Source organism: Narcine bancroftii, chromosome 2, assembly GCF_036971445.1.
Source record: "Narcine bancroftii isolate sNarBan1 chromosome 2, sNarBan1.hap1, whole genome shotgun sequence".
NCBI lineage: Eukaryota > Metazoa > Chordata > Chondrichthyes > Torpediniformes > Narcinidae > Narcine > Narcine bancroftii.
Window position 1 is genome coordinate 37,632,888 of NC_091470.1, and position 26,597 is coordinate 37,659,484.

At 40.0% G+C, this 26,597-nt stretch overlaps 1 protein-coding gene across 1 annotated transcript in view; it reads left to right on the plus strand.

Annotated features, from left to right (window-relative positions):
* The window catches only part of LOC138753394 (potassium channel subfamily K member 10-like), a 78,063-nt gene that overhangs the window by 1,602 nt on the left and 49,864 nt on the right, over nt 1–26,597 (plus strand). The window contains exons 2-3 of the mRNA XM_069916334.1: nt 3,985–4,102; nt 8,079–8,239. Of these exons, the coding sequence (XP_069772435.1) occupies nt 3,985–4,102; nt 8,079–8,239 (279 nt within the window). The remainder of the gene's footprint in view (nt 1–3,984; nt 4,103–8,078; nt 8,240–26,597) is intronic.

The following is a 26,597-nucleotide window of genomic DNA, read 5'->3' on the forward strand; positions in this document are numbered from 1 at the left end:
CGGAAGCCAACCTATTATCACAACACTGCACCTGATCCTCTCATGCAAATTACCCGCATGGACTGTGAACAGCTGGGGTCCACCATCAATCTCAATAGCACTCGACAAGTCACATTTATTTCTTCTTTGTTTTATAGCCATTAATCAATCTTCAAACCACACCAGTACATTAGCCTCCAGCTCACATTTTATTTATTTTTTGTTCAATAGCTTCACAAATAGTAATCTGTGACACACTTGTTATTGAATTTGCAAAGGCTACCAGGCAGATGATGTCATGAGAAATACAAGAAACAACATCATAGACAAAGATGCAAATCCATGTCAATTAACAAATAATGTATTTTAAAAAAGGCTGAAGGCATCTGAGCACAGAATGTAAATATTTAAATTACAATATAACCTCTGGTATCTGGCACCTATGATGTTGGATAAATGTTTAATGGTTGCTTGAGACTTACTCTTACAATGCCAAACTAATGCACCTACATTAAGAATAAACATCTTAAAATACAAAAAATATGATACTGACACTGAACAAACTTCACTTGCATGAATATATAAACTTTAAAGCATTTTATTTTATTTTCAGTCACATGCTTTGAAAACATTTAACCATTGCAGCATCTGCAGGATCCTCCCCCTCTTTGGAGCTTCCTGAAGGACAAACAATAACATTATAGATAATTAACCACCCTCTCTCTCCCCCCCCCCCCCCACCCCAAGTTTACAGATAAAGCCTCTGACCAGGGTGACTCTTACTAAGCAGGGATAAGGAGACACTTTAAGAGAGTTACCTCATCAGCGAGCGGTATCAACCAGCACTTCATCCTGTACGACGCCATTGCTTGAATTCTGGATACCAGGCATTTTACTGTACATGCTTCCAGTAGAGTGCAGCATGTCTGCAATGTGGACTATTTTTAAATGCACTCATGAAGACTAAACCAGTGATCCCCAATAGTGAGAAGGACAAGGGAAATCTTCTCCCTGCTGGGCATGTGGTAGATAACAACATATTAGTTGAGGATTCGTGTAAACTGATGGTCCACACTTTTCAGTGGGTCAAAAGGGCTGTTTCACATTGTATAACTCCACAATATTGTGAGTTTTCAGGAGAACCCTTGATGTGATGGTTCGTTTCCACTCCAGTTTTGTGAGTTTTGAGATAACTTAATAAGGCATACAAAAATGCTGAAAGAACTCAGCTGGTCTTGCAGGAGGTAAAGATATAATACCAATATTTCGGGCCTGAGCCCTTCTTCAAGGCATAAGCAAAAGGCAGGCAAGCATCTTAATTAAAGATTAAAGGGGAAAATGGGAGGGGGAGGAGTCCAGACCGAACAGCCAAAGGTTGTTAATTGGATATGGTGGAGGAAAGATGAGAATTGATTTTGGATCTGTGAGAGGAGACAGAAGGAAGAGGGAAGAAAGAGTTGGAGCTGTGGAGGTGAGAAAGCAAGGGACAACTGTTATCTGTGGAGCTGTGGTGCTGAGAGAGTGAGGGTCCACTGTGGAGCTGAGGTAGTGATAGCGAGGGTCTGATATAGAAGCAGTTGATTTCAGCACAGATGGCACAGAAGGTTTTTTTTTGTTGAGTGTGTAGTTTAAGAGATGATGTGCTACTTCCACTTCTGCATGCCCCGATGCATGGACTCCAAAGTTGTGCCATCTTGAATGCTCCCTCTCTACTTTGAGTAGCCATGGGTTATTTTTTCTCAAGCAGGCTTTGAGAATGTCCTGAACCTTTTTTTGTCTGCATTGAAATCTCTTCCCACGAAATGAGCTCAGAAATGAGTATTTGTTTCAAGAGTCTGCTGCTGGGCATTCAAATGACATGCATTTGGCCAACAGCATTTTCATTAGAGTGGATTGAGTGTAATTAGGGCCTCACTGTCTGCAATGTTAGTTTGTGCATTAGTTTGTTTAATATGTCAGTGAATTTGGAGGATTTTGCAAAAATTGCATTTTTTTTTCCCTCCAAATTTTTAATGTATACACAAGGGCAGAGTAGACAATGTTTCGGGTGTGAACTAGACCAGTATAAAATGGCCAAAGTTACATATATAATGGAGGAAGGTATTGGGGAGGGGCTCAGAGGTTATTAGAGTACAGCACAGAAGGTGTAAGGGGTGGAGAGACAGGTAGAGGGAGAAACCATTAGGAAGGAGGTTGGGCAAAGAAAAGTTAGAGATAGAGAAAGAAATAAGTACTGAGGAGGTAAAGTAGAGATGGAAACAATGAATCACTTAGGGATAGGGGATAGCTAAAATTAGAGGTCACTATTCATGTCACTAGATTTAATGCTATTCAGGAGGAATATGATCTTTTGTTCCTCAAGTTTACGTTGAGCTCGCCCTGACAATGGATGAGGCAAAGATGAGACATGTCACTTTAGGAATGGTTTGGTGGGTTAAAATAGTTGTCTACAGGAAGGCGTTCAGTGAACGTATCACCCAATCTGGTGTTTGGTCTCAATGATGTAGAAGAAGCCACAACAAGTACACTGAATGCAGTAGATCTGGATGGATCATGTGTATGCAGGGTCGATGCCAGAATGAGTGTCAGAGCAGGGCATTAGAGTAACTGGGTGGGGCACAGTCCAAGAGTCATAAACCTGCTCAGTGGGGGGAGGGTGGTGGGTTTGCTGGTGGTGGCCTACCTGCCCGGGTGGGGCACAGTCCAACAGTCATAAACCTCCTCCGACCCTCTGACATAGCAGCTGAAAGCACTGCTTTTATTGCATGGAGAGTCACTAGCATGCGTCAAACTAGATACTAGTGATGCTTGACACACATAAGTGATGCAGGTGGGGGCGGGTCCAATGGTGAGCGATGGGTGCAAGCGTACGTGGGCACACCACCTTGCCATGCCCGTGAATGTCCCCCCCCCCCTGGTGCCAACTGTGTGTGTATGTATAATTTTACCTCACTTAAAAGGTCCAATTGTGGCCATGGAGGGAGGAGAGGTAGGGACATTTTGCATTTTCTGTGGTGACACTATGGGAAGAGGGTGGAAGGTTAGGTGAGCAGGGAAGAGCTTGAAGAAGCTTATCCCTGTGAAATGTGGATATGAATGGCAAGGGGAAGGTGGTGGGATCATGCTGAAGTTGATGGAAGTGTCGGAGGATAATGAAACGAATGTGGAAACTGGTGGACTGAAAAGTGACTTGTTCTGCCTAGGAGTAGGTGGAGTAAAGGCTGAAGAAGGTGAAATGGAAGAGATACGGGTGCAGGTTTGATCAAAAACACAAAGGGAAATTCACATTTGTTAAAGAGGATATTTCTGATGTTCTGGAGTGGAAGACCTCATCCTGGGAACAGATGTGGCAGAAGTGGAGGAATTTTGAGAAATGGTTACACAATAGGAAGAGGTATAATCCAGATAGCTGTGAGAGTTGGTGGATTTGTAATAAGCATCTGTGGGTAGTTTGTTCCCTGAGATGGAGAGAGGTATCAGAAACAGTCAAGGTAAATTTTAAGGCCAGGTGGAAGTTGGCAGTAAATGTAAGGCAGGATTTTATGTCTTTGTCCATAAGTACTATATACAAAAATAATGAGTATGATTTCAAGTATTCATAGCAGTTGTATTAAAAATTATATTTGTTTGGGCTCTTTAGCTGCATACCATAAAAGCAAATAGTCCGTGTATAAATGATCGTAATGCAAATCACAAAACTAGAAGGACAAAAATAAACACTACAATCTCAATCAAGGGCTAAAAAAATGCTTTAACAATAATCCAAAGTCACATTTAATAAGGCTCCACTTTGAAATTACTGCTCCATTTCCAGTATGGCCAGAAGGGAGGAGAGTAACTCAGAGTTTGTCTGTTACATAGTTAGGGCTCACAACTGTATTTGACTTGCATTTTGCATACTAAGCATCTTTGCAAAGATTAATTTGTGTACAAGTATAAATTTATATTCTTCAATTGTTGATTATTTTTGGAAAGTACAATTTGCAAGCACTTGTTTCTTTTCAGCATGCAATTGAAGCCCTTGGTGCAGGAGTGAATCCAATAGATGTGTCACCTAACAATACGAGTCATTGGGAACTTGGCAGTGCATTTTTCTTTGCTGGGACTGTGATAACTACGATAGGTAATTTCATTTAAAAAAATGTTACTAATATAATTTGTATATGTGCAAGCATGTTCAATGGAGGTAAAGCATTCTTGAGATTCAATGATAGTTTTCTTATTTGTCTCTCATCTTCTTTTGCAATTTCTGTCTCACGTGAAAACTCTTCCAGTGCAACCCACCACACCCGGCCCCCCCAAAGGGGTAAAAGTGGTATGAGATCCAACTTATGGAAGAGCAATTACCAAACATCTGCAGTTAATCTCTTAGATGAAGTCTATTCACTGTGATTCGCACATTGAATAGTATCTAATCAATGCACAACTAGAATTGAGTTGGCTTAAACTAATCAAAAGTAATGTAATTAGTGGATCAGGTAAAGATACTGATTGAGAATTCATGATCATGAATTGTGCACAATCCTACTCCAAGGAAAATATTCTGTTGTGTTGTAGGAAAGGCAGACGAGCTTAGAGCATGGATTTGAACGTGGAATTATGACATTGTGGCCATTAGTGAAACTTGGTTGCAGGAGGGGCAGGACTGGCAGCTCAATATGCCAGGCTTCCATTGCTTTACATCTGATAGATCAGTGGTTGGGGGGGGGGGGGGTTGCAGGGGATAATGAAAGGGGAAGGAGTGGCATTGCTCGTCAGGGAAAATATCATAGCTGTGCTCAGGCAAGACAAGACCAGAAGGCACATCTAATGAGGCTATATGGATGGAACTGAGGAATGGGTAAGGTATGACCACAATCATGAGGTTGTATTATAGACCACCCAATAGTCAATGAGAATTGGAGGAGAAAATCTGTAGAGAGATGGCAGACAGCTGCTGGAAACATAAGGTTGAGATTTTAATTTTCCACATATTGACTAGGACTCCCATACAGTAAAAGGGCTGGATGGGTTGGAGTTTGTCAGATGTTTTCAGGAAAGTTTTTAAAATCAATATATAGAGGTACTAGCTAGAGGAAGTGCAATACTGGATCTCCTATTAAGGAACGAGACAGGACAGGTGATATAAGTATGTGTAGGGGAACATTTTGAGTCCTGTGAGCTTAATGCCATTATTTTCAAGTTAACTATGGAGAAGGTTAGATCAGGACCTCAGGATGAGATTCTAAATTGGAGAAAGGCTAATTTTGAAGAAATGAGAAAGGATCTAGAATACATGAATTGGGATAAGTTGTTTTTGGGCAAGGATGTGCAAGGTAAGTGGAGGACCTTCAAAGGTGAAATTTTGAGAGTACAGAGTTTGTATGTTCCTGACAGGTTCAAAATCAAGGTTAGAAGGAAAAGGGAACTTTGGTTTTTGAGGGATATTGGGGATCTTGTTCGGAAGAAGAGAGAGGTGTATAATAGGTATAGGCAACGTGGAGCAAATGAAGTACTCGAGGAGTACAAAGAATGCAAGAAAAACCTCAAGAAAGAAATCAGGAGGATAAGGCATGAGGTTGCTTTGGCAGACAATTGGAAGGAAAATCTCAAGGGTTTCTTCAGGTATATTAAGAACAAAAGGATAGTAAGGTACAAAATTGGTCCCCTTGAGTGGACAGCTTTGAATGGAGTCCAAAGAGATGGGAGAGGTCTTAAATTTTTTTTCATTAGTATTCACTCAGGAATACGAGCAGTGAGGTCATGAAACCTATACAGATTAAAGAGGACAAAATACTTGCTGTCTTAAAGCAAATAAGGATGGATAAATCCCCAGGGCCTGAGAAAATATTTCCTCGTTCCCTGAGGGAGGCTATTGTAGAAATTGCAGGGGGTCTGGCAGAAATATTTAAAATGTCCTTAGCCACGATTGTGGTGCCGGAGGATCGGAGGGTATCTCACATTGTTCCATTGTTTTAAAAAAAGCTCCAAATGTAACCCAGTCAATTATAGGCTGGTGAACTCGATGTCAGTGGTAGGTAAATTATTGGAAGGTGTTCTAAGAGATTGTACATAGAATTATTTGGATAGTCAATATGGGATTAGGGATAGTCAATATGACTTTATGCGTGGTAGGTCGCGTTTAACCAATCTTATAGAGTTTTTTGAGGAGGTTACCAGGAAAGTTGATGATGGAAAGGCTGTGGATGTTTTCTACATGGATTTTAGTAAGGCCTTTGATAAGTTCCTACATGGGAGGTTAGTCTGGAAGGTTTCAGACTAGGTATTCATGGTGAAGTTGTGAACTGGATTCGAAAAAGGTGGACAAGAGAAGCCAAAGAGTAGTGGTAGATAATTACTTCCCAGGCTGGAGGCCTGTGACTAGTGGTGTGCCTCAGGGATCATTGCTGGGACCATTGTTGTTTGTTATCTATATCAATTACCTGGATGCTAATGTGGTAAATCGGATCAACAAGTTTGCAGATTACACTAAAATCGGAGGTGTTGTGGACAGTGAAGAAGGTTTTCAAAGCTTGCAAAGGGATCTGGATCAGCTGGAAAAATGGGCTGAAAAATGGCAAATGGAATTTAATGCAGACAAGTGTGAGGTGTTGGATTTTGGAAGGATAAACCAAGAAAGGACATACATGGTAAATTAAAGTGCACTGAGAAGTGAGGTAGAAAAGAGAGATCTGGCAATACAGATACATAATTCCCTGAAAGTGGCATCACAGTTGTAAAAGGAGCTTTTGGTATATTGGCCTTCATAAATGAAAGTATTGAGTACAGGAGTTGGGATGTTATGGGAAAGTTGTATAAGACATTGGGGAGGCCAAATTTGGAATAATGTGTGTACTTTTGGTTACCTAACTACAGGAAAGATAAGATAGAAAGAGTGCAGAGAAGATTTACTAGGATGTTTCCTGGACTTCAGGAATGGAGTTATATGGAAAGACTATACGGGGGTTAGGACTTTATTCCCTGGAGTGTAGAAGAATGAGGGGAGATTTGATAGAGGTGTTTAAAGTTAAGAGGCGGATAGACAGAGTAAATGTAGATAGGCTTTTTCCACTGAGATACAAACCAGAGTACATGGGTTAAGGGTGAAAGGGGAAAAGTTTATGGGGAACATGAGGGGGAACTTCTTCACACAGAGTGTGGTGGGGTGTGGAACGAGCTTCCAGCTGAAGCCGTGAATGTGGGCTCAATTTTAATATTTAAGGAATTTGGTCAGGTACATGGATGGGAAAGGTATGGAGGGCCATGGACTGGGTACGCATCAGTGGGACTAGGCAAAAGAATGGTTTGGCACAGACTAGAAGGGCCGAAGAGGACTATTTCTGTGGTGTAATGTTGTATGGTTCTATGGTTCTACAGAATGTAGCAATACACCAGAGTATTAATGAAAGTTAAAACTTCAGAATTGGTGCAGAGGTATCTTCCTATCACCCAGATCCTTTGCTTATCAATTCTCCATAATAATGAGTACCTCCTCTTTGATGTGGAAGAATAGAAGGATCCTGGGTTCCAGTGGTATGTCCTGAATGTTTTCTCACAGAAATGTTCGTGAAACTTTTGACCGCCATCCTAAAATTTACCCAGATGCCAGAAACATTAAAAATAATAAATGATGTAAATAAATAATTAGAATGTGAATACATCTTAAAATAATGTTAACTCATAGTCATACATCATGAACAGGCCCTTTGGCCCAATTCACCCATGCCAACCCAATTGGCATTTTTGAGCTGGACTGCTAATGTGTCCAAATGGGACTCCAAGGTAAAATCAACATGTATTTCTTACACAAGTGGAGGGAACCATCCTAAATTAACATAAGGATTGAACTGACTGTATAACTGCTTAAAACCTATATGTTTTTAGGTCGTAATGTAAGGAAGAAGATATCTAGAAATTAAAGAAAGAGCAACAGTTGAAATGTGCAGATTGATGGTAACTGGATTTGAACTTGGTTGCTGCTTCTATATCTTCTTTTGCCTATCTTGAGAACTGTTTGATGATCTAATGTATTAGTTCATAACAACTATTTATTAAGTGGCAACAGACTCACCTGCTGATATTGTTTCATCCCAAAAACATGTTCTTATTTATTTTAACAGGTTATGGGAATATTACACCCTGTTCTGAAGAAGGGAAAATATTCTGCATTTTATATGCATTATTTGGCATTCCACTTTTTGGCTTTCTGTTAGCAGGGATTGGGGATCAATTAGGCACAATCTTCGGTAAAGGTATTGCAAGAGTGGAGAAAGTGTTCAGAGTAAGTTGACAGATAGCTATCATTTTAGCATGTTTGATATGACTGAAATGAATCTTAGCTGTTGCTTGTCTATTATTGCAATTATGTTCATTTTTTTTTGCATTCCTAAGGTTGCCAACTAAAATGACTTAAAGAATATGTGAATCGGAATCAGGTTTATGACATGAACAGGTGTCACAAAAGTTATTGTTTTGTGGCAGCGATATTGTGCCTTACAGGTGTTTAAAAAAAACTATAAATTACATTTCTGTAAATACACTATTTAAAGATAAATAAATTAGTGTTGAAGAAGAGAAAAAAAGCGAGGTCTATTGTCCATTCAAAAATCTAATGGCAGAGGGGAAGAAGCCTTCTTCCTGATGGTAGCAGTGAGAAGAGGGCTTGGTCTGGATCAAGGTGAGGGTCTTTGATGATAGAAGCTTCTTTACAGATGTCCTTAATAGAATGAATACTAATTGTCGTGATGGAGCTGGCTGAGTTCACGACCCTCCACAGCCTTTTCCTGTCCTGTGCATTGGCCCTTTCACACCAGGCAGTGATGCACGCAGTCAGGATGCTCTCCACGTACCCCTGTAGAAATTTGTAAGCATCTCTGGTGACATACCAAATCTTCTCAAACTCCTATTGGTGAGCCTTCTTTGTGATTGCATCAACATGAATTTCCCAGGATAAGTCTTCAGAGATGTTGAAACCCAGGAATTTGAAGTTCTTTACCCTTTCCACTACTGACGCCCTCACTGAGGACTGCTTTGTGTCCTCCTGGTTCCCCTTCCTGAAGTCTGCAATCAATTCCTTGGTTTTGCTAACATTGAGTGCAAGATTTTATTTTGTGATAGAACTCAACTAGCTGATCTATCTTACTCCTGTACACTTCTCATTGCCATCTGTGAATCTGCTGACAACTGTGGTGTGATTGCCAAATTTGTAGACAGCATTTGAATTGTGCCAGCCTCATGGTAATGGGTATGGAGTGATTAGAGCAATGGGCTAAGCATGCATCCTTGAGGTGTGCCTTTGTTGATTGTCAGTCAGGAGGAATCATTGTTATCAATCTGCACTGGCTGTGGTCTTCTGATGAAGAAGTCAAGGATCCATTTGCAGAGAGACATGCAGAGGCCCAGGTTTTGAATCTTACTGACCAGTACTGAGGGGATGATGGTGTTGTAAACTGAGCTGTAATTGATAAAAAGCAGTCAGTTGTCCAGGTGATCCAGAGCTGAGTGGAGAGCCAGTGAGACTACATATGCTGTGGATCGATTGTGACGGTAGGTGAATTGCAGTGGATCCAGGTCTTTACTTAGGTATGAGTTAATTCTGGTCATGTCCAAGCTCTCAAAGCATTTCATCACAGTAGATGTAATGGGTGATAGTCATTGATGCAGGTCACTCTGCTCTTTTTGGGTACCGATAAGACAGATGCCATTTGAAAGCAGATGGGTTCTCCGATGGCAGCAGTGAGAGATTGAAAATGTCCGTGAACACTCTGATTAGTTTGTAGGCAGTACCCTGCCAGGTACAGCATCAGGGCCTGACACCTTGTGAAGGATGTTCTGACGTTGAGCTCAGAGACAGATATCACAGGTTCACCCAGCGTCTGCAGGGACTCTCATTGGTGCAGTTGAATTCTCCTTTTCAAAGTGAGCATTAAAGGTGTTCAGCTCATCAGGAGTGAAGGAAACTGAAATAAAAACTGAGCAAAATATTTTGCAAACTTTTGTAGCCAGAACAAATTTTTACTTTGATAATCTGACTTCATGTTTCACGAAATATTTTTCAGCAGTTTCTCAGCAGTTCTCAACAATTACCATCCAAATGAGATCAGAACTTAATATTTACAGAGGTTAAAATAATGTAATCACAAGGAAAGCCTTTCCTGGCATGACTATCAGATGGAAGCATTACAGTAGAACAACACAATGGATCTCAGGGCAAAATTAACCCTTGTATCAGCCAGTTGGGATGATAACTGACTGGTAGGATGATATTTGAGAAGGATATTTGGGAAACTTTTTCAGAATATATCAGATCTAAAGATAACACTGGACAATTATTTTTCAAAATTTTTGTTTCCTGAAAAGAAATTGGGGATTATGAAAGACAACTTCAAGATGAACACAAAGATAATTTCAGATTTGGTATATCATGTAGGAAGGTGGAGAAACATTAAATTAACTTTTATTGAATTGAGCATGTTTAATCGCATATTGATGCTGACAAATTGCATAAGTTCAACTGACCTAAAAATGTTTTGCTGGTAATTTTCATTTTTACTCAGCATCTAATGCCTCTCGTGTCAGTGTCCAACAATAGATGGCTAGCATTAATGGATTCCAGTTGCCCTGATACTACTTTTCCATGGTCACTATGTCCTGGAGAACCCTTTATTTATGTTTGTCACTGACTGCACCAAGATCAGCAGGGAAGAAGTCTGAGTGCAAATGCAGAAAAAGAATTTTCAATGACATGTTGACATGGCCATGGTTTGAGGATAATAGGCAAACCATTTAGGACCGAGATGAGGAGGAATTTCTTTACCCAGAGGGTGGTGAATCTGTGGAATTCATTGCCACAGAGGGCAGTGGAGGCAGGTTCATTAAATATATTTAAGAGGGAATTAGATATATTTCTTCAGTATAAGGGTATTAAAGGTTACAGAGACAAGGCGGGGACGGGGTACTGAACTTTAAGATCAGCCATGATCTTGTTGAATGGCGGAGCAGGCTCGAAGGGCCGAATGACCTACTCCTGCTCCTATCTTCTATGTTTCTATGTTTCTATGTTTCTATGTTTCCCGGTTTTGTATGCTTGAAGAATGTCAAAAATATGACAGGAAATTAAAAAAAAAATTATATCTAAAGATAATTATGTGATGGGAAAATTTTAAGGTGATTTTCATGATCAGAAGCCCCAAATCCATAAAATACAGGTGCCTAACCTTTTATCTGGAATTCTGAACAAGGGCAACCACAAAAAAACTGGCACTTTTTTTAGTGGATGACGTGACACATAAGTAACATTAATTCCCTGTAATAAATTCTCTGTTTTCAGAGGGAGACCTCCCTCCAATCCCCATCATCCCTGCCCCTGTGGGCGCCCTCTCTTAACTTTGGTGGAAAGGTGACTCTCGACCCCAAGCATCCGGTGGGAGAGAAGCAGGTGACAGCTGGCTCAATGGGAATCGCTCTGGTGCTGGCAGAGTGGTTCCAGCTGTGTGGGATATTATGGGTAATGAAGATGGCCATTGTTCCCGCATTGAGCCATCGCCGTGATCTGTTGTGGTGCCATGTGGGGAGTTAGATTGGTTGGGGGGGGGGGGGTGGTGACAGACGGTAGTGAGCTGCCATGGAGAACCTGAAAGCACCACCACCCTGACGGCCCAATCCTCCTGTAGCTATACACCTCGTGTCCGGCCTTCTGCCCCGCTTGGCTGCCGGCTCTGAGCAGCCAATGCTGGCCACCTTTTTGCTGAGCTCCCAGGCCACCCTGTCGCTTCTGACCTCCACCTGACCAATGCGCTGGTCAAGAGCCTCCTGTACACCACACATCAAACCACTGCTCAGCCCAGCCATCGCTCCCCCACCATCATGCTCAGCCTGGCCTAGGTTGCAAAATAGTCTGGCACCAGCCCTGGGGGTTGGATGGTGCGAGGGATGGTCGGGGGTGGGTGATGGATGGACATCGGTGGGGGCAACAGATGACTGGGGGGAGCGGGGGTGGTGACGGATAGCCTGGGGCAGGATGGACGGCGGGGTCTAGGAGAGAGGCATTTGCTTAAAGGGCCCAGAATCAAAATGATTATGAAATTTGGAAGATTCCAAACAATGGCAGGTGTCCAGTCCCGATGATCCCAAATAAAAGGTTAGGCACCTATACTCCCAAAAGCCTTAAGGAACCAAAATCTTCATTGAGGGGATTTTTTCAAATTTCCCTCAAACCTGTGACAATTCTGGAGGTAAATTTTCTGATCAAGGACTTGGAAATTGGTTCAACTATTTTCTGAAGACAGGTTTTGACCACCTCCAGCTCACCACAAAAAGGACAATATCAAGATGTGATGTACAGAAAGACTTGACTTGCCTTGAAAAAGTCTCATTGGAGTTCAGGCATAATAGAGTGCAATCTCAGGTGCAAGGGAGGAACAAAACATCATCTGAAGTAACAAAACAATACCTCAACATGATTCATTAGTTTACATGGGCAAAGCTATAGTGACTTTTTATTTAGAGACAAAGACGCTTCTGTGTTTTTTCAAATCAGTCTTGGTCAAAAACTAATTGGTTGTGTATGTTTTGCAGTGGGTACTTCTGATTCTACTTTCCATATACTGACCAATAGTACTTAATATGCTAATAACAATGGACAAGAAAGAATTTGCTTTCCAAACACTTTTGGGTGTATTTATGGATTTTGAGCTGTTGATCACCTTAAAATACTCATATCACGTACCACTTTTAGAATGAATGCCTATGGATTTGATTCCACCTTAAATTTTTCATATTAAGTACCACATGAAGTTGTCTATCGTAATCCCCAATTTGTCTTTCCTTTTTAAAAAAATATTTTTATTGGTATTTAAAGTATTTAAATTGAATGGTGAAATTATACAATGTGCAACAAAATTAGAAGAAAAAAGATTACAAATATTTTCATAATTAAGAAATCCAGAGCATGTTCTTAATAACAATGAGAAAAAAGGAAAATAAAATAAAAAGTTGAAAAATTTCCAAGTCCCTTCCTCAATACAAGGTTGAAAATTGCCAAGTAACACCTTCTTGGAGAGGGACAACACAGCGCCAGAATTCCAGAACAAAACTAAATCTTAAGATTATGAAAGTAGTCCATAAATGAGTCCCAGGTCTTTTGGAATTTAATATTTGAATCCTTGATAGCATATCTAATTTTATCTAAATTTTAGCAAGACACATAATATTGTTTATCCACTGTGCATGCATAGGTGGGGAATTATCTTTCCATTTTACCAAAATTGCATGTCTGGCGATCAACGAAGTAAAAGTTAAAATTCAGCTCTGAATGGAAGTCAGTAAATACATCATCCTCTTGCGATATTCCATAATGAGCAATAAAGGGCAAGGTTCCAATTTTAAATTTAAAATCCCTGATAGTGTGTCAAAAACATCCTTCCAATTTTTTTCTAAGCTAGGGCAGGTCCAGCACACATGAACTAAAGAGGCATCACCTGTTTTACATTTGTCACATAAAGGATTCAAATCTGAATAAAAACTGGGCAGTTTAACTTTAGCTTAATTTATCGATCATAATCCCTCATTTTTTTTTCAGGAAGTAAACATTTTGAAAAAAAATTGTTGTCCAGTGTAATCATTTCAACAATTTAGCATACAGTTCATTTCATTTGGTATGAGTGTCCAAGGATTCCATTCCATTGCATCATTCCATCATTCATGAGGTGACAGGCATAGCCTAATAGGAAAACCACCCACACGCTATGCAAACCAGTCTGAACCAGTCAACCAATATGAATTAGGTCAAGTAACTCACATCAGCCTCTGTATGATACTTCTTGAAAGACTGGGGAAAGCTTCTCAGCCCCTCAAGTTTGACACACACTTCTAAAATATTACAGCTAATCTAGCAAAACACTTCTTTTTACACTATTGCTATATCAGAATCAGGATTTATTGTCATGAACAAGTCATGAAATTCGTTGTTTTGCAGCAGCATCTTAGTGTAAACATTCATATTATAACTGTCTTACTGTGGCCACTGGAATTGCAGTGGACATGATGAAATAACCACACAAGGTGCTTGTTCAGTGAATCAAACAAATTTACTGTTCAGAACGTGCGCAACCTTTTAAAATCCTGAATCACACTCCCGGCATGTGTTAACATCATCGCGCACTGATTTCACATATCCCGTTTGATGCCTTCTGGGAGTTGGTAGTACCGCCACAGCGTGCTACACACCCCTCCCCCCACAGAACCAGCAGAAAGGTTAGTCTATCATTTAGGTGATCAACCTCTGAGATAGACTGTTGGCTGCTGCAGTGTAGAAGACCTGTCCACATAAGCTGATTTAAGCCTGTCGATAGTGAAAGACTGGCTTCCCTCCAATGTCCAAAATACAGGTTGACCTAGTTTGTCTGAGTGTCTTATAAGGTCCTTCATAAGGCGTCTGGAAAGGTTTTTTTTAATAATTTTTTATTTTTCACACTGTGAACCATATCAACCAAAATACATACAAACATTTCCCTCTTAAATATACACAATGGCATTTTATCCCCTTTTGTCCCCACTACCTTCCCACCCCCCTCCAAAACCAATAAACATTCAACATCTACAATACAATAAAACCATTAAACAATGTCATCACACAATGAAAAATAAACAATAAAAATGTGTCATCTACTTTTACACACTGGATCAAGTCATTTTGTCTTCTTATCATTTTAGGGGGTGGAGGTCACAGGCAAGCTCTCTCTGTTATGTTCCATGTACGGTTCCCAAATTTGTTCAAATAATGTGACCTTATTTTTTAAATTATATGTTATTTTTTCCAATGGAATACATTTATTCATTTCCATGTACCATTGCTGTACTCTCAGGCTCTCTTTCGATTTCCAAGTTGACATTATAAAATTAATATATTTTTCTGGTAGATTGAACCTCTGTAATACTTTGAATAAATAATTCCATTCTACCCTGTCAAAGGCTTTTTCTGCATCTAAAGCAACAGCCACTATTGGCTTCTTATTTCCTTGAACTGCATGAATTAGATGAATAAATTTACAGACATTATCCGCTGTTCATCTTTTCTTAATAAATTCAGTTTGATCTTGTTTTACTATTTTTGGTACACAGTTGGCCAATCTGTTTGCTAATAATTTTGCTATTATCTTATAATCTGAATTAAGTAGAGATATTGGTCTATATGATGCTGGTGTTAATGGATCCTTTCCCGTCTTTGGCATTACTGTAATTATTGCTGTCTTACATGAATCTGGCAAGTTTTGTGTTTCTTCTATATGGTTCATTACTTCCAGGAGAGGAGGAATTAATAACTCTTTAAATGTTTTATAGAATTCTATTGGGAATCAATCCTCTCCAGGCATTTTATTGTTCGGCAGCTTTTTTAATATATCCTGTACTTCCTCTGTTTCAAATGGTTTTATCAGTTTGTTTTGTTCCTCTTCTTGCAATTTCGGCAGTTCAATTTTAGCTAAAGACTCTTCTATTTTATCATCTTTCCCCATGTTCTCAGTTTGGTATAATTGTTCATAAAATTCCTTAAAGTTCTCATTAATCTCCATTGGATTATATGTAATTTGTTTGTCCTTTTTCTTTGATGCCAATACAATTCTTTTAGCTTGTTCTGTTTTAAGTTGCCAGGCTAATATTTTGTGTGTTTTTTCTCCTAGTTCATAATACTTTTGCTTTACTTTCATTATGTTCTTCTCCACCTTATATGTTTGTAATGTTTCGTATTTTATTTTTTTGTCTGCCAATTCTCTTCCTTTTGTTATATCATCCCTTGTTGCTAGTTCTTTTTCTGTACTTATCTCCCTTTCCAACTGTTCTATTTCCTGATTGTAGTCCTTTTTCATCTTAGTTACATAACTTATTATCTGCCCTATAATGAAGGCTTTCATTGCGTCCCATAATATAAATTTGTCTTTCACTGATTCCGTATTTATTTCAAAGTACATTTTAATTTGGCATTCAATAAACTCTCTAAATTCCTGCCTTTTAAGTAGCATGGAGTTTAACCTCCATCTCTATGTTCTTGGTGGGATGTCCTCCAGTTCTATTGCTAATAACAGGGGTGAATGATCAAATAGCAATCTAGCTTTACATTCAGTTTTCCTAACTCTCCCTTGAATCTGGGCCGACAACAAAAACATATCAATCCTTGAGTATTATTCCTTCTCCCTTGGGTGCTGCCTCCTCCATTAGTTTCATTTCCTGCATTGATTTAACCATAAATTTGATCACTTTATTCTTTTTGCTAGTCTTTTGTCCAGTTGTATCCAACATTGGATCCAAATTAAGGTTAAAATCCCCTCCTATCAATATATTCCCTTGCGTATCTACAATCTTCAAAAAAAATATCTTGCATAAACTTTTGATCCTGTTCATTAGGTGCATATATATTGAGCAAATTCCAAAATTCTGAATATATCTGACACTTTATCATTACACCCCTCCCTGCTGGATCTATTATTTCTTCCTCTATTTTGATTGGTACATTTTTATTGATTAATATAGCTACACCTCTGGCTTTTGAGTTATATGATGCTGCCGTTACGTGTCCTACCCAGTCTCTCCTTAATTTATTATGTTCCACTTCAGTTAGATGCGTTTCCTGCACAAATGCTATGTCTATTTTTTTTATTTTTTTCAGTAAATTTAATAGCCTCTTCCATTTAATTTGGTTATGTATTCCATTAATTTTTGTCATAATATAATTCAACATGGCCATCTCATACTCTGTTTACACCTCATTTCTGCTTCCTCACCACCACCATCTCCCTTTTCACCATTTTCATCTCTCAGTTTTCCCTTTTTAAACTCAATGTATGACAACACATTTAAAACATAAAATACTTCAACAACTCCCATATCCAATATCCCCTTAGCCCCAAATGTTCCCCCCTCCCCCCGAGTTGCCCCTTATCCCTTGCCGGGCAACCACAACTCTCTCCATTTGGATTGTGAACCCATTTGCAAGCATCAACTGATTTCGCAGTGACGGTTAGTCTCTCCCACCCAACCCCCTCCCCAGAAAAGACTATTTTTGAACACATATAACAAAGCTCACCCTCCTTTTTTTCCCCCTTACTTCCTTTCTTCCCTTCTCTTTCCCTTCTTTAGTTCTTACATATACATTATTTTTACATCTTTATATGTATTTTATTGCCATTCTTCATTCTTGTTACATCTCTTCATCTCTCCTTCTGTCCTGCAGGCATTCTGCATATTCTCGTGCTTCCTCCGGATCCGAGAACAGTCTATTTTGCTCCCCAGGGATAAATATTTTAAGCACAGCTGGATGTCTTAACATAAATATATAGCCTTTTTTCCATAGGATCAATTTTGCTGTATTAAACTCCTTCCTCTTCTTTGAGTTCAAAACTTATGTCTGGGTAAAAAAATATTTTTTGACCCTTGTATTCCAATGGTTTATTGTCTTCTCTAATTTTATTCCTTGCCCGCTCCAGTATATTTTCTCTTGTTGTAGATCTCAAAAATTTTACTAAAACTCATCTTGGTTTTTGATGTGTATGTGGTTTCGGAGCTAGTGTTCTGTGTGCCCTTTCTATTTCCATTCCTTCTTGTATTTCTGTAATTCCCAGGAGCTTTGAGATCCATTCTTTTATAAATTCCTTCATATCTGTGCCTTCTTCATCTTCCTTTAGGCCCATTATTTTTATGTTGTTTCGCCTACTATAGTTTTCCATTATATCAATCTTCTGAGCTAACAACTCTTGTGACTCTTTAACTTTCTTATCACTTTCTTCCAATTTTCTTCTTAAGTCATTCACTTCCATTTCTACAGCTGTTTCTCATTCTTCCACATTTTCTAATCTTTTCCCTATTTTTGTTATGACCAGCTCTATTCTACTCACTTTTTCTTCTGTACTTTTCATTTCACTAAATTCTAATGTCAACCATTCTTTTAATGCTCTCATTTGTTCTTGAAAAAAAAACTTTATCTATATTCTGTCCATCTGTTTTACCTTCTATTTCTCTGTGCAGATCTTGGTCTTCTTCTTCCTCTTCTTCTGTGTCTGTACTTGTGTTTGTGTCTTCTTCTCTTCTTTGTATCTGTATCTCTTCTGACTTTCCTGATGAGTTGCTTGTCTCACGTTGCTGGGCTTCTTCTTGCTTGGTTTCTTGCTGTTGGTCCTCTTCTTCTGGGCTACTCATCTGTTGGGCCTCCTGCTGCTGCTCTTCTTTCCTTTCACTCCTTTTCCTGTCGCTTTCCTCTTCTTCCAACTGAGAGCCCTGATATCAGGCATCCCTCAGCTGGTCGTGTTGTGTTTGCCTGCTCCTCAGCTGAGCCCCCCTCCCGTCGGTGTTCTCCTTCTCCTTAGTAAGCGCAGTGCACACTTTTGTTTGGCTCAGAGCCATTTTTGCAGTCCAGCGGTTGAGGGGTCACGACTCTGCGGGGTCGTCACCAACCTTGGAGAACAGGCTCTTTTTTCTACGATAACTCCCTGTTTCTTCATGCAGGTAAGGCCTTCTCCTTTCTCTTCCAGCATCTTTTCTTCTTTTTTTTCCCATTGTTTTTACTTTTTCTTTCTTGGGTGCCATTTTCTTTCTTTTCTCTACAACTTTATCTTTTATTTGTTATTTTTGTATTTCTTGAACTTTGTATTTTCTTCACTTTATTTCTTCTTTTCTGGAGAGGGCTGTTATTCCCCTACCAGCCACTACTCCATCACGTGACTCCTCCAGGCATCTGGAAAGGTTGACCAACTGTTGCTCTACGGATGGAGACATATTCACAGTTTTTGAGGTCCTCGGATATGAAGGAAAATTGTTCTCCATGCGAAGATGGTGGTACAGGGGTCAATTTTCCTACAGGCTCCCTTAGCCTGGACAACAGTTCCTTAGGATCATCATTGGTGCAGGAATGGTAGGGGAAGAAATCTCCTGGGACCACCAAGCTCAGCAGATGAAGCTTCGAGGTCCTCCTTTGGAGTTGTTCTAATGCCCAGTAATACCCAGGGCAGCTCATCAGCCCAATTCAGGTCCTCTAACTGAGCCATCAAAGCAAACTTGAGATGTTGATGAAATCTTGCCACCATTCCATTAGCCTAGGGATGATGGGCATTTGTATGATGAATTGTTGCCTGAGTAAGCGAGACAAGCCGTCTACATTGAGGGAGTAAATTGTGGCCCTCTATCCGAAGTAACATGCGTCAGTAAACCAAAGCGAGACACCCAGGAACAGAGGAACGCCCGAGTACCAGTGTCTGTAGTAGCATCAACCATAGGCATGGCCTTAGGCCATCAAATAAACCTGCCTATTACTGTAAAAAGGTAATGGTATCCTCTGGAAACAAGAAGCAGACCAACAATATCCATGTGGACATGAACAAAACGTCGAGTAACTGCTGGGAAGGTCTGCAGTAGTGCCTTAGTACATCACTGAACTTTTGCTTTCTGGCAGGCAATATATGACTTTGCCATTTGTGTAATGTCTTTGTTAAGACTGTGCCATACTAACCTGTCAGAAACCATATGAACAGTGGATCTAATCGATGGATGTGAAAGACCATGCACAGAGTCAAATACTTGACATTTTCATGATGACGAAACTACATCCCGTCGATATATCACAGAGGAGTAGTTTGCCATGAAGTCCAAACTGGGCATCCTTCAATTGCAGGTTCGTGATTGTAGCAGAGTGAAGAGGGCATGGCTTTGGTGGTGGGGGTCTTTGAGGATAGAGGCTGCTTTTTAAGACAGTGCCTCATGTAGATGTCCTCAATGGTGTGAAGTCTGGTGCCTGTGATGTTGCAGGCTGAGTTAACAACCCTCTGGAGTTTATTCTTGTCTGTGAATTGGCGCCTCATACCATATAACCATATACAGCACAGAACAGGCCAGTTTGGCCCTACTAGTTCATGCCGGAACAAATCCCTACCCTCCTAGTCCCAGTGACCAGCACCTGGTCCATACCCCTCCAATCCTCTCCCTTCCATGTAATTATCCAGTCTTTCCTTAAATGTAAATAATGTCCTTGCTTCAACCACCTCTGCCGGAAGCTTATTCCACATCCCAACCACCCTTTGCATGAAGAAATTTCCCCTCATGTTCCCCTTATAATTTTCCCCCTGCAATCTCATACCATGGCCTCTGGTTTGAATATCCCCCATTCTTAATTGAAAAAGCCTATCCTCGTTGACTCTCTCTGTCCCTTTTAGAATCTTGAACACCTCCATCAAATCCCCCCTCAATCTTCTACGCTCCAGAGAAAAAATCCCCAGGCTGCTCAACCTTTCTCTGTAACTCAAACCCTGACATCCTGTCAACATTCTCGTCGACCTTCTCTGCACTCTCTCTATTTTGGAGAGAATGCTCTCCATGGTACACCTGTAGAAGTTTATAAGAGTTTTTGGTGTCATACCGAATTACCTCAGATATAGCCGTTGGCAAGCCTCCTTTGTGATTGCCTCAGCATGGAAACTTCAGGGCAGATCCTTGGAAATATTGACATCCAGTAAATTGAAGTTCCATGGTCCATGTTGATTGTGTCTTGTCACATCTTTTATTACAAATGCCAGTGAAAAAACTGCTAGTTCCAACTTTTATATCTCTCATTACTTAAACATTGAGGCTACATTTGCTATCTTCCAATACACAGGAGCCATTCCAGAACCTATAGAATTTTGGAAGATGATAACAAAAGAATCCATTGTCTCTAAAGACCTTTCTTTTAAAGCTCTGGGATGTAGACCATTTGGTCCTTGGGATTTATTATTTTCCACACTTCTCTGTTAATGTTTCTTGATGAATATTTATTTAGTTATTTATCTAATTTCTTCCTATTTTGGAGAGTTTGTTATTTGTCCTCTCCACGAACAGAGACACAAAGTATTCATTTAACTCATCTGCCAGTTCCTAATTCTGCATAATAAATTCATCTCCAACATTTGACCTCACTCACTTCTCCTGTCTTACAAAATTATGGAACCTCTTTTCTCACTCATTTATTTTTATATTCTATTTATTTTTTAATTTTATGATTTCAATTTGGAGATACAGCATGGTAACAGGCCCAAAAGAAAACATGGAAGTCTATAGACACCGTGGTTGAAGTAAAAGCATAATGCTAGAAAAACTCAGCTAGTCAAACAGTGTACTTTATCTCCCAAAGACAATGATACATAACCAACGTTTCAGGCTTGAGCACTTCATTAATGTTTCTCCAACATTGTGTTTTTACTGGTAACTGGCCTATCTGGCCCAGGAGCCCTTGCTGCCCAAATACACCCATATGACCAATTAACCTCCTAACCCCGTATGACTTTGAAACATGAGAGGGAACCCACTCAGACACAGGAAGAAGGTACAAACCTCTTACAGATATCGTCGGATTTTTAACTGTGGCACTTATATTTATTTCTTTATTAACATTTTGTTAATATTTTGTTGAATTTTAAAACAGACACAATTTTCAGGTATTTTTTTTTTCTTGTAACTTTTAAAACTTTTCCTTGACTCACTATCTTTAATCGCTCTTGAAATTTATAGTTGGACCACTGTTGTGCTTTTGTAGCCTCAAGGTATGCGATTGCTGTAAATCAGCTAACATTTCTTCAAATGCTACTCACTCAGTAGCTACCATCAAACCCTTTAATGTAGTTACCCAATCCATCACAGACAACTTGCTCTTTGTATCTCAATAATTGCCTTTTGATTTAAAACAAAGATTAACTTTAAAACTAAATGTAAAATTTTATATATTACTGTATTAATTATCTCTCTTACTAAACAGCATGAGATCTAAAATTGCCTGATACTTAGAGTTCCTTAATATACTGATCTTCCAATCTATCTTATCCATTCCAGGAATCCATCTTCAACATTGTGAGCACTAATTTGTTTTCCCAGTCTATAAATAGACCACCTTTTTTTTTAGCCTATGGAATTGCTGATCAGCAAGGAACAGAGAGTGGGAATCAAGGAATCTTATTCTGCTTGGCTACCGGTTACCAGTGGCGTTCCACATGGGGGCTATTTCTTTTTATGTTGCATGTTAATGATTTGAATTGTGGAATAAATGGCTTTGTGGTTAAGTTTGCAGATGATACAAAGACAGGTGGAGGAGCAGGTAGTGAAGAGGAAATGGAGAGGCTGCAGAGAGGCTTAGATAGTTGAGGGGAATGGGCAAAGGAAGTGGTAAATGGAATACAATGTTGGAAAGTGTATAGTCATGCAGTTTGGTAGAAGGAGTAATAGGGCTGACTATTATTTGGAGAGAAAATTCAAAATTCAGAGGTGAAAAGGGACTTGGGAGTCCTCGGGCAGGATATCCTAAAGCAGTGGTTCTCAATCATTTTCTTTCCACTCACATACCACTTTAAGTATTCTCTATGCCATAGGTACTCTGTGATTAGTAAGGGATTGCTTAAACTGGTATGTGGGTGGAAAGAAAAAGTTTGAAAACTACTGTTTTAATCATTCCTAATTGACTCGTTATGTGCATGGTTTCGTAACTCCAAAGGAAATGGGCTAATGACAATTTTTCTCAAGCAAAATATTTCAGTAACAATTGGGTCTAGAGCAGTGATTCTCAACCTTCCCTTCCCACGCACATACCACCTTAAGCAATTTCTTACTAATTACAGGGGACCAATGGCATAAGGATTACTTAAAGTGGTATGTGAGTGGAAAGAAAGAGGTTGAAAACCACTGGTCTAAAGGTTAACCTCCAGGTTAAGAAGGTGAATGCATTGTTCACATTCATATCAAGGAATAGGATACAAGAGCAGGGATGTGATGTTGAGGCTTCATAATTCACTGGTGTGACTTCACTTGGTGTACAGGGCGCAGTTTTGGGTTTCTTATTTCAAAAAGGATGTGTTGGAGAGTTCAGAAAGGGTTCACAAGAATGATTCCTGGAAAGAGTGGATTAGCATATCAGGAATGTTTGACTATTAGAATTCAGAAGAATTAGGGGGATATATAGAAGCATTTTGAATGTTGAAAGGCCTGGACAGAGTAGATGTGGTAAAGATGTTTCCCTTATAGGGGAGTATAGGACACGAGGGCACAACTTCAGGATTGAAGAGCACCCATATAAAACAGAGTTGTGGGAGGAATTTCTTTAGTCAGATGGTGGTGAACCTTTGGAATTTGCTATTATGGCCAGCTGTGGAGGCAGTTGTTGGGTATATTTAAGGCAGAGATTGATAGGTATTGAACATAGAACAATACAGCACAGTACAGGCCCCTTGGCTCTTGATGTTGTACCGACCCATATATTCCTTCCTTAAAAAATTACTTAACCCTCCCTACCCCATTATTCTCTATTTTTCTTTCATCCATGCGTCTGTCTAACAGTATCTTAAATGCTCCCAATGTTTCAGCCTCCACCACCATCCCTGGCAAGGCATTCCAGGCACCCACAACTCTCTGTGTAAAAAACTGAACACAATACTCTGAGTGTGGTCTTAACAGAGATTTGTAGAGTTGCAACATGACCTCTCTACTCCTGAACTCAATCCCCCTATTAATGAAGCCCACCATCCCATAGGCCTTCTTATCTATCCTATCAACCTGTGTGGCATCCTTGAGAGATGTATGAATTTGAACCCCAAGATCCCTCTGTTCATCCACACTCTTAAGTAACTGACCATTAACCCCATACCCAGCCTTCAGGTTTGTCCTTCCTAAATGCATCACCTCACACTTATCCAGATTGAACTCCAACTGGCACTTTTCTGCCAAACTCTGCATCCTGCCTATATCCTCTTGTTACCTTTGACAACCTTCAGTTCCATCCACAACTCCTCCAACCTTCGTGTCATCCACAAACTTACAGATCCATCCTTCCGCCTTTTCATCCAAGTCATTTATAAAAATAAAGAAGAGCAAAGGTCCCTTGCGGCACAACACTACTCTCTGCTTTCTTCCTGCAAGCCAATTTTTTATCCACACAACCAAGGTTCCATTGATCCCATGCCTCATGACTTTCTGGATGAGTCTTTTGTGGGGTACCTTCCACATTTACCGCCCTACCCTCATCAATTTCTTTTGTTACCTCCTCAAAAAATTCAATTAGGTTTGTGAGGCACGACCTTCCCTTCCCAAAGCCATGCTGACTAACCTTGAGTAGACTATACTTCTCCAAATGTTCATAGATCCTATCCTTAAGAATCTTCTCCAATAGTTTACACCACTGATATAAGGCTCATTGGTCTATAATTCCCAGGATTCTCCCTATTACCATTTGCCATTCTCCAAACCTCTGGCACCTCCCCTGCAGCCTAAGAGGTTTCAAAGATCACAGCTCTTGCCCCAGCCATCTCTTCTCTCATTTCCCACAGCAGCCGGGAGTATATTGCGTCCAGCCCAGGGGACATCAATCTTGATGTTTTTAACAAGATCCAACACTTACACTTCCTTAATCTCCACATTGACCAGCACACAGACCTGTTCAATTTTGACATCACTGTGATCAAGGTCCTTTTCTCTTTTGAATACTGATGCAAAGTATTCATTTAGTACACCTCCCCTCCCCCACCCCACCTCTTCTGCCTCCAGGCACATGCTACTTCCTTTATCCTTTACTTTTGAAAATTTTACTTAAGAATTTTATAAAACATAACAAAAAAAAGACAAAATACAAAAGTACAGATACAAATACAATGAAAACAGAAAAAAAAGGTATAATATCCCCCCACACCCCCTACTAACCTATGCTATCTCAGCTATCTTCCCCCACCCCACGGAGCCTTGCACAAAAAAAAGTTTTAACATTTAAAATTGATAAATCAACGCGCCAACTCTTTACATATCTCTTACTTAAAAGCTATAGCCATACATTCCAAATATAAACTCCACATTTTAGCAAAAAGAGATAATTATTTTGCAAATTACAAGTGATTTTTTTCCAGATATAAACATAAATGCAATTCATTATGCCATCTTTGTATATTCAATTCTACATCATCTTTCCAAGTTATCACTATACATTTTCTTGCTACCGCTAACCCTAATCACAAAAACACCAATTGTGACTTATCAGCCAACCCAATAAACACATCATTGGATCCATTTGCAAATTAATTTTAAATAAATCTCTCAAAAATTTTATAACTTTTCCCCAAAAGAATTTAACTTTCTTACACATCCATACAGAATGCATAAAAGTACTTGAATCTTTTCCACACCTAAAACACAAATCTGTTAAACTAAACCCATATTTCTTCAATTTCTCAGGAGTCAAATATAATTGATGGATAAAATATTGAATTGTCTTGGGATGAATGGTCAAATATGTGTTCTGATAGCGTTACAAAATTAATTAATGTGAGATATAGTATGGTTAATTATAATTTTATACCTCCTTTATCCCTTAGCGGCCCACCTTCATTCTCATCAACCTTCTGATCTTCACATATGCACAGAACACCTTGGGATTCTCCTTAATCCTACATGCCAAGGCCTTCTCATGCCCCCTTCAAGCTCTCCTAAGTCTTTTCTTATGCTCCTTCCTGGCTACCATATACTTCTCATGAGCCCTTCCTGTTTCCTGCTTCCTATATCTAATGTATGCTTCCGTCTTCCTCTTGACTAGTTGTCTGACCTGTTTCGTCAGCCACGGCTCCCTTTTCCCTCCATCTTTTTCTTGTCCCCATGGGACAAGCATATCTTGAAACCCTGAATGTGGCCCCTGAACTTCCTCTACATTACTTCTGTGGTTTCACCCTTAAACATGTTTCCAATTTATTCTCACTAGTTCCTGCCTCATCCCTTCATAATTGGCCCCTCCCCAGTTAAGCACTTTCTTAGTTTGTTTTTACCCTTTTCTATAGCTGTGTTGAAGCTAAGGGAGTTATGGTCACTCTCACCAAACTGCTCCCCCACCGACAGGTCCACCACCTGACCAGGTTTATTCCCCAGCACCAGGTCCACTATGGCCTCTCCTCTTGTCGGCTGGTCCACATACTGTGTCAGGAATCCTTCTTGTACATACCTGACAAATTCAGCCCCATCTATCCCTCTTGCAGTCAGTAGGTGCCAGTCAATATTAGGGAAGTTGAAATCACCCATAACTACAACCCTGTATTTCGTGCATCATACCATAATCTGCCTGCTTATCTGCTCCTCAGTGTTTGGGGGCTTATTTGGGGGCTTATAGACTACTCCCAGCACAGTGATAGCTCCCTTCTTATTTCTGACTTCCACCCACACCGACTCTGTGGACACTCCCTCTGCAGCGTCTTCCCTTTCTATAGCCATGATACCATCCCTGACTAGTAATGTTACTCTCCCCCACTTTTCTAAACCCTGGTACCTGCATCAGCCAATCTTGCCCTTCCTCCAGCCAAGTTTCAATAACGGCCACAACATCATAGTTCAATGTACTGATCTAATAGGAGGGGTGCAGTACTCATTTTTTAGGTGCCAGAGCTCACTAAAAACAGCAACAAGGAGACTTGTATAATTGAGAGGATGATGGGTACTTTGTATGTCCAGAATAACACCCCCCCTTTTCCTCCCGCCTGGAGCGTTGAGTTGCTGGAGTGGCCCCGTAGCAGCCCATGAGGTGCTGGAGCAGCCCCGTGAGCTCTGGCAGGGAGTAGGGCTGAGGGGGAGAATGGATCGGCTCATGATGGAATAGCAGAGCAGACTCGATGGGC